Source organism: Pungitius pungitius, chromosome 1 (genome assembly GCF_949316345.1).
Source record: "Pungitius pungitius chromosome 1, fPunPun2.1, whole genome shotgun sequence".
Lineage (NCBI taxonomy): Eukaryota > Metazoa > Chordata > Actinopteri > Perciformes > Gasterosteidae > Pungitius > Pungitius pungitius.
In genome coordinates this window covers 7,128,140-7,142,908 of record NC_084900.1, presented here as the reverse complement: position 1 = coordinate 7,142,908, position 14,769 = coordinate 7,128,140, and the positions used below count along the sequence as shown (strand labels likewise).

General features: G+C 43.3%; 1 protein-coding gene across 1 annotated transcript; it reads left to right on the top strand.

The window, feature by feature from the left end:
• Nucleotides 1-454: 454 nt before the first annotated feature.
• Nucleotides 455-13,328, top strand: LOC119222721 (synaptopodin-2). Its single transcript, XM_037479568.2, has 4 exons — nt 455-601; nt 5,662-5,813; nt 6,485-7,272; nt 8,578-13,328. The coding sequence occupies exons 1-4, from the start codon at nt 494-496 to the stop codon at nt 12,255-12,257; spliced, it is 4,728 nt and encodes a 1,575-aa protein (XP_037335465.2). The 5' UTR covers nt 455-493; the 3' UTR covers nt 12,258-13,328.
• The last annotated feature ends 1,441 nt before the right edge of the window (nt 13,329-14,769 follow it).

Below are 14,769 nucleotides of genomic sequence, written 5' to 3'. Positions count from 1 at the left end.
AAGTCATCTAATTGCAAAAACACTACCATTTGCGGCAATATAAAGCATATGCAATAAACATAGAACGATAAAACGGCGTGCCATCTTCTCTTCTGCAATAGCCACACATGAGTAGGCATTAATAGGAAATAGTATTATCCTGTTTGTCTAATCGCTAATCGAATACGTTGGTATTCTTTGTTTTTTCCCTTTGTATGAACATGCCTTATTGTCTGCAGACGATGCCCTGCATTGCTTCCAAAATAGCATGACGCTGTTCCTCCGTGCCTGTCGCGAAACCATTTCTCAAGCGTTCGACAGTGTTAAACTCCAAAATGAGCCTCCTATGTCCAAACCACCAGTTGCGTGCCGTGCGCTTGCAGGCGGGTCCTCGCGCCGTGACGTTTCTGCAGCGGGCTGGACTCAGAGGATGGGGATCATGCAGCGCTGCGGTGGAGGTGGTTTTCGCACAGTGACGGCCCGATGATAGCGCCGAGGAGGTGTTCGCAGCAGCATGGGCACCGGGGATTATATGTGCGTTACGCTGCGCGGTGGTGCACCCTGGGGGTTCTCCCTGAGGGAGGGAGAGGGGGACACCTACCGACCTTTCTTAGTCTCCCAGGTAGGCTATACATCACATCTATTCTTTTTCTCTCAGCCAATTTGTTTGATGACCCGTGTATTGTTGACACTGAGTTTCCATTTGATATAAAACAGGGTTATGCCGTGTTTTTTCTGTTGTTGCTTTCTGATTATTCCAGGCTTTCTCTGCAAAAATAAAGGTCTAGTCTGATAAAGTTTTCCCAGAATCCCAAATTCTCCAGTTTGAATCACAAATAGACTACCATATCTATTTTTTTCATCAAGTTCTGTTGATTAATGCATTAGATAAAACCTTGGTGGAAGGGAATTTAAGTGTGTGTTGCTGCATATTTGAGTGCTTTGGCTGTGTTTTGGTGCGAGATTCCTCGAGACCCTTATATGGTCAAGGCCAAGAGAGAGTGTGAAGCTCAGGGCAGTGTGATCTGTTATCACTCTCAAAGACTTCAGCAAGAAAGCAAAGCATTATCCGGACCAGTGACACCACATGAACACTGAAAAGTGGACATTATGCCCACAAACGAACAAGAAGAGTCAACAAGAAAGAGCTGAGGTCCCTTCAGAATAACATTCAAATGGAGAGATAGGCAAATTGTAGGTTATGCTCTAACTGCTTTGGCTCCATGATATTTGTTTAGCATGATAGACTTCACAGGTAAAATATGACTATTTCATCTGTCCCGTGATGGTGCCACGTTTCCTGTGATGCGGGCATGGGGGCATTTTGTGTCAATATTGATAGACACACCGTGTTCATTACATTAGGCTATTCTTTGCACAGACTGTGCATTTCAATTGTTCAACACCTTTGCCCATCTTTCACAAGTGTCATGTGTTGTGTATGTGCAACAGTTTATACCTAAACACAAAAACAGATTAGATCCAAGTCAGCCTTGCTGACATGATTCACACACCATGACTTTTGCTCATTGTTAAACCCCTATTGTTGATCTGCTTTTGTGGTGTATTCTTTCATTTCACAAACAGCCCATCCCCTGGACTACAGTTCTCTTGCATACGCGATTCATTCAACACATTTGTTCACACATATGCATCATAAGATAAACCTCAAATAGTTTAGGTGACATTCTGAAGTTTCATTGTGACTTGAACTCGAACAGAAATGTGTGATGTAATTAGCTTTTCCTAGATTACCTTTAGGTATTTTTCCGTTGACGTTAATGTGTACTGAGAGAGGTGAAGGCGCTTTGAAGAGCTGCTGAGACTCTATATATGGTATAGCAGTGCATGTTTGCAAGGACTCAAGCTGTACAGATCTCTATCAACCTGTCCTCCATGTGGTGAACATGTAAATGTTTTTGTTAAGCTGCATTCCAGCGACATCAAAGCGCCACCAAAAATAAAAGGACTCAGAAATGATCAATAGATACACTTTACACATTTCAAATCATTGTTTCTGACTGACGTTATTTGGATTCATTTTTGTGAAAATAGTCTTTCTTTTTGTATTTATAGGCAAGAAATAGTGTCTTTAATTGAGCTAGTGGATACACAGACTGGGAAATGCCCCCTACTGTGCCCCCTACTGTGTTGTGTTAATTCTCTCTTGGAACTTTACTGTCTAATTTGAGACATAAATGCAATTAAGTGTTGACATATTAAAGTCATGTGGCTATAGGATGCTTATGACATAGCTTTTTTTTTAGTCCACCCCATCTGGAAGGCATATAAACCTCCAAACTCCTCTTGAGGGATGAAGGCGAGAAGACCGGGTCTGTCAGTTAAAAGGCAAAAAAGCAAACATACCATAATCATGACAAATACTCCTTGGCCATAAGCTGTCTGTTGGATAAAATGTGTGTTTTTTAAAGCTTCCGTTGAATGTAGTGGATACTGTGTTTTGTTTCCTGGGAGAAAGTGATTGTTCAGTGTACTGACAGGCAGTAGAGCGTAAGCACGGGGTATCCACTCCGTAAAGGTTCTGTCCATATAAGGGAGGCAGTATTTTTCTTCTTCTTTGGAGTCCTGGCCAGAGTAAAAAGTGGATGAGGTCACTTTTTTTAAAGCTACAGAAACTGCACAACACAAGATTGTGTGAGAGATGTAACCCACAAATAACACAATGACACCTGAGAAAAAGAGGATCAATTTACGACTGGCCGGTAATTAGCGAGTTCACGTTTTGGATGTCTTGGCAAAACAGTTTATTTCTCATCTGTATTAATATGTAACAGCTAAATCCAAATTATTAGTTGGAACCTGAACAGGGGACATTTTGATCTCCTAATTACTAAGGTATGCCAACTTGGTATGTGGAATGTCATCATGCATCAGATCAGTTTCAGGGTACTGAATGACAAAGCAAACGTAATCTTGTCTTGTCTAAAAAAGTCTGAAAAGCTTAGGTATTATAATCAGAGACTATACTATAATGAAAAATCCAAATGTTATCCCAATTGCATTTATGTGATCACATATTACAAATTATCTTCCTCTACTGGGGTTAACTCGCACTTTACAGAGCAAAGTTCAACGCAAGTTGACGACTTTTCAGTCCTATTGTTCATTCGTCTATTAAGCTGCCAAGTAATCAGCACAATGTCATTGCCTGATTCATGCAGCGTCTTTTTTTTTGTTGCCCATAGCAAACAAAGTGCCTAAATGCTCCCTCCATTACTGGTGTTTTTGGCAATGCGTTTTTCGGCAAACCATTTAAATCTCAATCCTGGGATAAGGTATTGACCTCAGTTGATGACTGAGCTAGTTCCCCCCCCCCCCCCCTCCTCCTTTTTCGGTTTCTCATTGTGTAAACAAACTAAGACCATTGCTCCAACTGCTAAATATTACGATGGTATTATTGTGGCATCGAAGCCAAAGCTGGACTTCAATGTGACTCACAAACAGCCTTGTTTTTCAGCTGTATGACAAAGCAGGTTTCAGTCCACCCAACAGGGGTTTGGTGGTTTATTTATTTTCAGAAGCTGAAACCAAAAAGACGATTGACACTCAGTTTCCTATGGACAGTGACATAATAACCGTTGCCAAACCAAGACCTATCCACATTTAGTTTGAACGTTGGAAGTTCAGCAAAGTTTCATTGCTTAATAATATTCATGTAGGCTTCGAAATCACAAGTACAGGATAAATAAACTCTACTACTTTTACTATACTACAATACAATTCAGTATAATGCAATAGGAGTTGAAGATTGTTGGTGGGAAAAGGTGTAAATAAGCCATAACTACACTTGTTCCAATTTATTTGTTCTTCACATGGCTCATGAGAATAAAGTTTTTGCACACAAATGTAATAAAGTAAATGAACTAATCTCTCCAGCCCTCACCATGTTTCTCCTCCAAGGCAAGAGAAGGATACACAACAGAATAAAGACACTGCATGTTATTGTTGCTACCTGTACGGCAGCTGGAAAATATTTTCCTCAAATACAACATAATTGCTCAAAGCTGTGAAGGGCAGGAACCGCCGGGAGCAACTTGGACACATTATGCAGTCTCGTATTTCCTGTGATTTTTGGTTGTATTGAAGCCTATTAAATACATTGTTTGAAAATGGACAAGCCAGGATAACAAGGGCATTTAATGTAGTCTACCAATTGTGGCCCCACATGATGCCTATAGTAAATTCTGCTGCTGGCACATTATTAGAAAAATCTGGCCAACACTATTTATGTCATCCTCCTCCTCTCTCAGTTGTGTGCAATCCTTTCCTGCACCGTGACTGTAGACAGTGTTTCTATTTACAAGCAGCATATGGCAAAAAAACTAACAGAATGAGACAATCGGAGGCATTTGCCTCTTGTGAACATCGGGTGACACAGGCGGCCTTATAGGGCCTCCTTGCACACCGTCGACTCCCAATAACCCAGGCACGGAGTGAGAGGGGTTTTACTTTGAATTGACTTATACTTTGTATGTATAGCAAAGTATTCTCAGGTCATTACTTCAGACTTATTGTCTTACAGTACTGTAAGAATATAAATAAAGAGAATTTTTTTTTTGTCTTTTCCCATGCTTATGTTGACACATACTGTAGATGTGTGCAGGATATTTGCGTGCATTGCCATCTAGTGACAAGATGGCTTTACTGCAAGTAAGACACGTGTCAATGGAGATAGTAGTGAGGTTTGGTGTGTGTTTTGTTTTGTTTGCCTTACATGATTATAATATAAAATTCCAGCAATGCATTAGAACGTTACATAGACTCTCTGTGGGTCATGTTGTTAAAATAAACAGGGAGATGCATACGTTTTGAAATGAGCGTGTAGGAGTTCTGCAATTTATGCCGGATGCTGCTCACCAGGAAGATTACTGGGGAACAGCAATGTCTAGACAATAGGTGTTTAATGAAATATTTGAATATGGGGTGCAGTGGTATCAAAGCTGGGTTCGGGGTTACTTTTATTGACTCCCATAGTAACATGATGTATAGTTTGAATTTAATAATTTTGAATTAATTGCAATGCAAGCAGAATGATGAATGAATTGAGTCCAATATTATTTTGTTATTAATATTTGTAGAAAATATTTCCTTTATTTGACAGTTATCAGAAACGAAATATGGAGAAGACAGAGAGGGATTGAATGCAAGTAGAAAATAAATGGACATGGCAAACAGCTACTACTTTTGCTACATTTCTACAAAGTTACCAATCCAATGTGTGACATTCATGGGGTTTTTCTCCTTATTAAAACCTCTTTTTAACGAACCATTTAATGAGGTTCTGGAACCAATTTCAGGGGCAATTAATCCATCAGTCATGAGTTTAACTGTGTGAAGAGGTGCGCTTTAAATGTGTTTGTGAATAGCTCACCAAAAGAAACGCAGATGCATGGTTAAATGGAAGGTAAAACTGGCCCCTTTTAGAATTGTTCACCTAACCAGGTCTTTGATATCAGTGATTGCACATTGCAGTGGGGAATTGGCCAATGATTGTTTTCTTTATCTGACACTGAGATTAGTTGTACAGTGTAGTGGGGATTGTACAAACTCTTGCTTGACATTTCATTATTGAGCTGAGGTTATTTTTTTACCTGTTGGAGGATGCTGTCAGCAAAGATGATGTTGATCTATGACGATTAACCGATGTTTTGTCATTCGCAGGTAGAAGAAGGGGGGCGTGCCTTCCTAGCTGGAGTGCGAGAAGGTGATGAGGTGGTGTCTCTGAACGGAGAGCCGTGTGCTGATCTCCCCTTAGTACAAGCCTTTGCACTCATCGACACCTCGATCGACTGTCTGCAGCTTCTCGTCAAAAGGTTGGGCCACATGTGAGATTAATAACAAGTAAAGTGGTACTCTGTACGTCTAGTGTCTGTACTGCCAACATCTGCAAAAGCAATGCGAGAAGTGTTATTGTGCCACTGTGGCCTTTTGCATCGCTCGGTGAACCAACAGCTGTCCGTGTATTATGTGCATCAGTGATTCAGCCATCGGTGGGTAATGCAAGCGTGTTTATTACAAATATGGCGGCACATAGATTAATGTGACCACAATTAATTATGCTATTGCTTGCTGCCCTTGAAGGTGGAAATTAGACAGAGCTATGTCAAAACTTATGAAAAATTCCTTTCCTCTTGAGTGACCTGACCCTCTTTCGTTTAACTTGCGGCATGAAGATTAAATCTGCTTGATTACTTTGATATCTTCAGCAGTGGAAGACGAGCTTTACTTCCTCAACGATCCCCAGTGAGGATGCATTCTTATTCAAGGGGTATTGTAAATGAGTGACACCACAACTTTTTATGGAAGGGAAAAAAAGAGAAAGAGTGCTCAAATTCATGTATATTTAAATGCACTTGTTGAAAAGCCAAGTGCCTTGTTACTAGTAACTAGTAATGCAAGAGGTGACACGTGATCAACAATGGTTGCTGGACAAAGAAAAGTTGCCCCCTTCACTCATTCCTCGTTCTCCCTTTTTCTCTAAAAGACTCTCCACCATCCCCCCAGAAGAAGCTGAATCAGAAGAGACGGACTGTGGTGGGAGGGACTCCACTGATGAGACTTTAAAGAGAACCACCCTACACATCTTTACCCCTCAGCACGGGTCACAAAGCCCCAGGGAACTCCGCATATCCGAGTGTCAGGATGAGGCCTATTACGGGGAGTTGGGCAGTGACACAGAGATTCCCAGGGGACCCCAGCTGCTTTACACCGAGCTACATGTTCCATCATCTGGTAACGGGAGAGGAAAGGTGCACGACTTTCAGGAAAACGATGGAGCAGGACGGCAGCGCTTCTCCCCCGGCGCCATGGTTGAGTTCCAGGTGTCCCTGTCGGACCAAGCTTTGGACGATGTCGGCTTCACCTCTCTTGGGAGTGCTCATGGGATAGACGGAGAACTCTCAAACAAAGAGGCTGTTGAGATGATCCACCCCGACACAGTGTCACACTATGTTCCTCTCAGACAGCCACTCGGCCAGCATGGGGTGGTGCTCGGCTCGCCTTCCAAGCTGGGGCAGGTGGAGTTGATATTGCAGCAGCCAGCAGCATCAGGGGCAGGGAGGGGCCTCCCGAGTGTGGGTGGCCCCAGGGTCGGTGGAAGTGTTGGATCCCAAAGTGAAGGAGAAGAAGGCGGAGGCCAGTGCGAGGGAGATCCCGGGTCTTTCACTGTCTCTTTTGAAATTCCCTCAGAAGAGGCGGCAGCATCTGAGGAGCACGACTCTGATTCTGAGGGGGATCAAGACAAACCCAACAAGCATCACGCTAAACACGCCAGTAAGTATCTATGTACTATTTCCATTTTCACCGGGTGGTATTCTCCTGGTGTGCATTCTTTCTTTGAGTGTGCATAATAATGACCTGCTCTTTAAGGTGGGGATCTACATGGTGATAGGTGAACAGTAAATGGCTTTTGTCAACGACATGTGTGCATTCTCGCCTGCTCGGCTCCTCAAAATAGTGCACGTCTCTCACTGCAGTTGGCAGATGGTACGGACGCACATACTTCCAGTTCTACCCTGAACTACTACAGAATCAAAAGGATAGTGCTGAGGCACAGTCAAAAAGGAATAGCAACAGTTTACAAGATCTATTTTAAAGAATCTAAAGGATAAAAAACCTCTGTTGGAAGAAGCTACTTCAATTTATAAAACCTTTCGGCAATTGTTTTGAAGAGGCTTGATGATCATACGGAGGCAGTCCTCTGAGCTGTGTAGATGACATAAATATAACACCAGCACGCTGATGATGCCTGCAGAAGTGGCCTTTTGATGGACACCAGCATGTGCTCCCCTAGACCGTTACCTGATCCTTTCAAACCGGGTGCTTTAACTGAGCTAAAAAAGTGAGTCCGTTGCTCACTCCCGCTGGCTCCTTCACCTTCAGGTTAGTCTTGCAGGATTATGAAAAATGAATCATTTTATTAGTAGTTGGATGGTTTGAGAGGCTTTATTATTGTGTGGTGTTTGTTATTGCATTGGCCTGACTCAGAGAATGTGACAGATTTCAGAAGGACAGAAGTTTTTTAGGTTACAGTTTACAGATAAGGACTGGTAAATACGGTCTAGTCCTTTTTTTGCATGCAGGCTTTCTTTAAACCTTTCTCAGTTCCTATTGGTGGTTTCTTTTATAAAAAAACTAAAACTGTTATTGTCTGTAAACAAATGAGGCTAATAGACACGCATGAGATGATTCAATTATTTCTTCAAATGTTATATTGTTTTGTATTTAGCTGAACAAAAAAATGTAAAATGAGAATTGTTGTGTGTTCAAGAATATGAAGGAATGCGTTCATAGCTCTTTTTATAGCATACAGTATTTAGATCAGTTCAGCCACAGTGCATACAGTAGTACATCCTCTATTACAGTTATTTCTGCATTAAATGTGAATATATTGAACATATTGCAGATTTATTTATAAACATTTCTAATAGAGATAGAAAAGCCATCATATACAATTATTTCTTGTTCACTGTATTTTTTTATACCTGTAATAACAGGTATACTCACATTACAGGCTTTTTTTGGACTCCCCAATGTAGGACCGTTTATTCTAAACTCTGAACTCTCTTCTCTACACAGGGCTCAGGCGCAGCGAGAGTCTGTCTGAGAAGCATGTGAAAGAAGTCAAATCCAAATGTAAACGCATTGCCCTCCTTCTTACGGCTGCTCCGCCCAACCCCAACAATAAGGGGGTGTTGATGTTCAAGAAACATCGACAGAGGGCCAAGAAATACACACTTGTGAGCTACGGCACAGGAGAAGACGAACCAGAGTACAGCGACGAAGAGGACAAAATAGAGAACCAAGAAACCCATGCTGTTGAATTTACCCTTGTGGCTCCAAACGGTTCTAAAATAGACAAGCATTTCCTCACTAATGCCCACTCTACCAAAGGCGTGCTAACTATCAATTGGGACAACAGTCTACTTGAGATTGAAAGGAACCTGAACAACCAAGCACAGATGGAATGTTTGCCTGAAACCAAGGGCAAGGGTGCCTCCATGTTTGCCCAACGGCGTCAAAGGATGGATGAGATTTCGGCTGAACATGACGAGCTCAGGCGTCAGGGTATTCCCGTGGAAGCAGTGTCACTGGTTGAAAAGAAGAGAGAAGAACACTCCTACACGCAATCCACAACAGAGGGCCATGCTTACATGGATGTAAGCACACACCAACAAGGCCAACCGCAGCAAAATTACCAACAATATCAGGAACGGCAGTACTATGAGCAACAACAGAACTACCAACAACAATATCAACAACAGTACCAACAGCAACAGTATGAACAACAGCATTATCAACAACAGCAAATGTATCAGCAGCAGCAGCAGCGAGAATATCACCAAGAGCAACAGCAAATGCAGAACTATTCTACAAACATCAATGGTGTAGTCCAACATCAAACCAGTGAAATGCAGAGTTCTTTTAACAACCGTATTGCGAAGCCATTCTCAGTAGGAAACATGCCGGCTACCTCTTATTCTCCTGCAATGAGTAGGGCCAATCAAGATCTTGTGAGTCAAGGAGAGCAGATAGCTTCGCGGGATGAGCGCATTTCTACCCCTGCAAGCCGGACAGGTCTTTTGTCGGACTCAAGAAGACGAAATGCAAGCAAGCCTATGTTCACATTTAAAGAAGCACCAAAAGTATCACCTAACCCAGCACTGCTTAACCTACTTAACAGAAAGGATAAGAAGGGATTTGAGTCAGGACCTGAGGAAGACTACCTTAGCCTTGGAGCTGAGGCTTGTAATTTTTTGCAGTCTCAGCAAATTAAACACAAGACACCTCCACCAGTAGCCCCAAAGCCTGTGATCAACCCAAACTCCCCCCCTTGGTCACCACAGATAGAAGGGACCAATGAGGACATGCCTCAACAAGCTGAAAATAGTGTTTCCACACCTGCTGTGGCCCCCACCACAGAGACTACCCCTGCTCCAGAACTAGAGCCAACTCTAACACCTGCCCCTGAGCTTTCCACCCCCGCCATCCCCCAGGCAACTCAGGCTAGCGCAAAAACAGAGGGACAGCATACATGGACTCCCCCGGAGCCTGAATCTCAACAGCCTCTGCAACAGCCTCTGCAAGTGACCGCTCAGGAGGAAAATAATCATGTCATTTCTACCCTGCAGCCTGAGCCTGCTCCTGTTCCTAGCTGGGCTCCAACACAAGCCCGAGTACAACATCAGCCATCTACCAGTTCTTGGCAAGCAGCTCAAGCGCAGCCCCAGGAAGCACCTCATAGCCAGTCCCCACCACAGCCCCCTTGGATCACTCGACAACATTGTCAATCCCAAGCACAGCCTGAACCCCCCACGAATACTTGGACCCCTCAAATTCAGCCGCCGCAAGCACAGGCCCAGACCCAAGCTCCGCCTTGCTGGACGCAGCCTCAAGAGCAACCACAGTCTCAAGCACAAGTTCAGCCACCCTGGGCACACTTGCATGAGCAGCCAAATCTGCAGCAATTGCCACCAACTTGGGGTCAATCTCAAGAATCAATGCAGCAGCAGCCCCAAACCCCATGGGCACATCCATCCCAAACAGACTCTACACATCAACCGCCATGGGTACAACAACCTCAGCAAAAATCCCAAGTACAACCTCCATGGGCTCAACCGGTTCAGCCAGAATCCCAGCCACAACCACCATGGGCTCCTCAACCACAGCATCAGACTCCACAACAAACATGGCCACAAGCCCAAGCGCCAGGTCAGCCCCAACCACCCTGGGTCTCAGCTCAGCCTCAACATCAACCGCCAATTAATGCATGGCCTGCATCAAAAACTCAAGACCAAGTTCAACCCCCTTGGATCCAAGCAGCTCAACCACAACCCCTGGCGCAGCCGGCAGCCATTTTAAACCAATGGCCGCCAGTACCTGCCCAAGCTCAGTCACCACCAGCATGGGCCCAGCAAACCGGAAATTCTTGGGCTCCACAGCAAAATCAGGCCCAACCTCAACCACCTTGGATACAACCACTTCCACCCCAGCCAGCATCACAGTCAAACTGGCAACAATCCCCTTCAAAGCCTCCACCACAGCCACCAATGAATACATGGCCTCCACCTCAGGCACAACCCCAGGCTCCTCTAAATGCTTGGGCACCACAGTCACAGCAAGTGCCTGTGAATGTTTCTTTGCCAATGGTGAACACACGTCCGTCTCCAAAACCTTGGCAACCACCACAGAACCAGACCCCTCCACCTCCGCCTCAGCGAATGCACTCTTTAACTATTGGTCAAAGAGTTTCCCCACCCATAAACCCAATGGCTACTGTCTTAAACCCATCATCCCATGGTTCAGCTTTTGAAATGCCAGCTGTCAGAGGGAAAGGAGCCGATATGTTCGCAAAGAGGCAGTCTCGTATGGAGAAATATGTTGTGGACTCTGAGACTGTGCAAGCAAACAAGACTAGCCGGCCGGAATCGCCTGCAGCTTCATTGCCGAATGAATGGAAATATACACCTAACGTACGTGCTCCCCCATCACGTGCATATAATCCTATTTTGTCCCCTTCTTACCCCCCAGCGGCAACAAAGCTGCCCCCTGCAAGTAGCCCTTCAACCAAAGCCAATAAAAAAGGCAAAGAGAAGCAGAAGCCTGGCCCTAAACCCCTTAATGTTTTAGAGGTCATGAAGCATCAACCCTATCAGCTCAATTCCTCACTCTTTACCTTTGGCCCAGCAACAGAGGCTGCCAAAGCTCCTGAACCTAAACCAGACTGGTCACCTCCTAATCCACCTGTTGAAAACCAACCAATTCGTTATGAGCAAATGGCCCTCCCTCAGCCAGGTGCGCCATTTAATGCACCGTACCCCCAGCAAGTCTATGGGATGCCAATGCAGCCAACGATGCATGATGGCCACTACCAGCAAAACTCAGCCGATGTTTATCCTCCCACCAATCCTTATCAGCAACCCCCTGGCGGATCATACCAGCAGGCATATAATCAACAAACGTATCAGCAACCTGCCCCACCCGCTTATCACCCGCAAGCTCCTCAGTTTCCAAACCCTTCCTACCAACACGCACCACAGGCTCTTTACCAGCCGGCCAATAGCCCTCCCTACCTGACACCTCCTTCAGTACCTTACCAGCCACAGCCTCCCAGTGTCTATGTTGCTCCTAGTTTTCCAATAGCTGCAAGGCCTGAATCTGCAGCTGGTGGCAGCACTGCAGCTGCTCCTAAACCCAGATTCACTGCTAAAAAGAGCTCAGCTCAGGTGTGGAAGCCCACTGCAGTTGACAAAGAGTGATTCTGGTCAAATTGTGACATGCTAGCGTCAAAGGGTTAGGGTTCTTGAAGTCCACTGCAAAGTGAACTATTTGATCGTTTAAAGGCCGAGGCCTATATTGACATCCATCTGCTCCTGTTATTGTCATAGGACGGAGCTGGATGGTGTTTACATTTTTAGGAGCTAGAAAGAATGCCATTGTCAACAAATAAGAACAAAAGACGAGATGTAAGCATATCTTACTAGATAAAAAGGAGTCAAAATTGACTTGACATGTTTTCAAAGCATGTACATTTCATCATGGCTATGGGAAGGGATGCAAATGGTTATGTAATGAAAATGAATGTACGACAAGTTTTGGCGATGTAAGGATGTAGGGGGGAAAGCTCAGTAAGAATTGAAAAAAGGGTGTGCGAGAAAAACAGAGTGAAGTGAAAGGTATCGGACAGTGAAAATATTAACTGCATTTGATGATCAAAACAATTCAAATACAATCAACTGGCATTAAATTAATTAACAGAAGTAAAAATCCGTCTGTGGGGTATAATGAGAATACAGCACTAAAAAAACAACAAGCAGTAACTTGCTGAAACGTCTTCAAACGTCAAATGAAGATTGTGTCTCTCTTCCCAGTGTCTTCTCCATAGCACCCATTTCAGTAAGTTAGTTTTATTTCAAGCCTCTTACCAGCTGTTGCGTCATGTTAGGTACTATATTTAAACTGCGTTATGAGAGGGAGTGCTGAGGTCCAGGGATAGTAGGCTTGAATTTCAACTTAAGCCATTAAAAGATACTCGGAACCTGTTTTTTTTTTTTTCTAATAACAGAGACGTATATAGTTAAGGACACTTCTTCATAGGGCTTCACTCTTCCATCCATCTTGTCCCGCCATTGTATTATATACATAGAAAATAAACTATGTACAAAACAGTAACTATTTGAAGAGTATTAAGCCCAGAAACGTTTATTTGCTAGTACAGGGCTGCTTTTGTTCTTACGTCTTTTCTTTTCCCATTTCCTTTGTGTGTTTCTCTTCATAGTGCTATTTCTGTATCATTTACTGCACTGCCATTAAAATGTATTTTATCCTTGGTTGACTTTCCTTTCTTTTGACCTGTTGGCATGGTTTTGGGGTTCATTTCTTTGGTCTTTGCTTTTCATCTTGCTTTAATTTACCACTTTGCCAATTTTACCATGCGTAATTCCATATTGACTCCTGGATCAGTAAGTTGAAACTCAAGAACCATTAAGTTTCAAGTACCTTACACTCATTTGTATCTTCTTGCAAAGATAGTGGTTAGAAATCAGTTTTCAATATCAACTATAAAGAGCTTGTTAACACGAGCCAGAAACATCTCGTTATTCAAATTGTCTAATTATGTTGCATTTGAGGTGAATGCTTGAATAGCACATTCCTGCAGAATGACTTACAGATGATGACTTCATGAGAGATATTATTAGACTGGTGACTTCAAATAGTCATAATATCCCCATTGGAAGGGCGTAACACAGGCAGCCTCATTGGGCAATTTTTAAAGAGAGTGGGCCACTGCTTAGTTGAGTCTTGAGTTTTTAGGAAGGCCAGTTATAAGTTTAATGGAAGTTCTAACGTCTGTCTTTAGTTGGCAGATCTTCTGCAGCTTCATCTGGAGGAGTCTGATTCCCTACTTTATCCTCAGCTTTTCTGGCCTTTATTCCAGTTGTACTTGTTGTCACACACAAATACATATTGAAGGTTAGGTTCAGAGACCATACCATAATGTCAAATGTATGTTAACACTACTAAAGGTTGATATCTGAGGCGTATTATCACATTTCTATTCATAGCAAAGCAGGAAAGATTTTCAGCACACCTTCCACTCTCAAATAGACCCAAATTAAAAAATATGTTAAAATCGTCATATACCATTCAAGGCATACTGTTTGTTTTTTTGTGTGTCAATTTCCTTCAGTGGAATTAAAACATAGAAACAATAGATCATGTAGTAATCTGCTCGTCCTTTCTCGTGTCACCTCTAATCCAGGATACCACTGCCACAGGCCTTTTAAGCCTACTAGATAACTGACTCAGCAGGTCATTTATTACCTTTAACTCATTCAGCTAGTCTTCTTTCTCTATGACGACACCATCATCTGCTTGGTCTCTTTTCATGCCACCTCTTCCTTTCTGCTGATCTTTTACATCTTCCGCCAGATGGTGGCAGCACTGTCTTTTCTCCATATCTGCCATATCCAAAATAATGTGTTGTCAGAGACGGCGAAGGGAACAGAGTGGCTTTGTCATTCAACATAACCTTTGGCTGTTTAAGCGTCCTTTTGGATGCAAGTACAAATATTCCAAAAGTCATTTTCATCCTTACGTTTTGCTGTACAGATGCAATGAAAACAAGATGACTGTGGGTTATTCGGGATAGCCCATAATCCAGTTCTTCTGTGAAGGGCATTCACACTATGTTTGGACAAATGCTAAAGCACTGGGTTGAGGTGGCTTACAACAGGACGATGAAGTCAGCAATAAGTTTAAAATAATGTT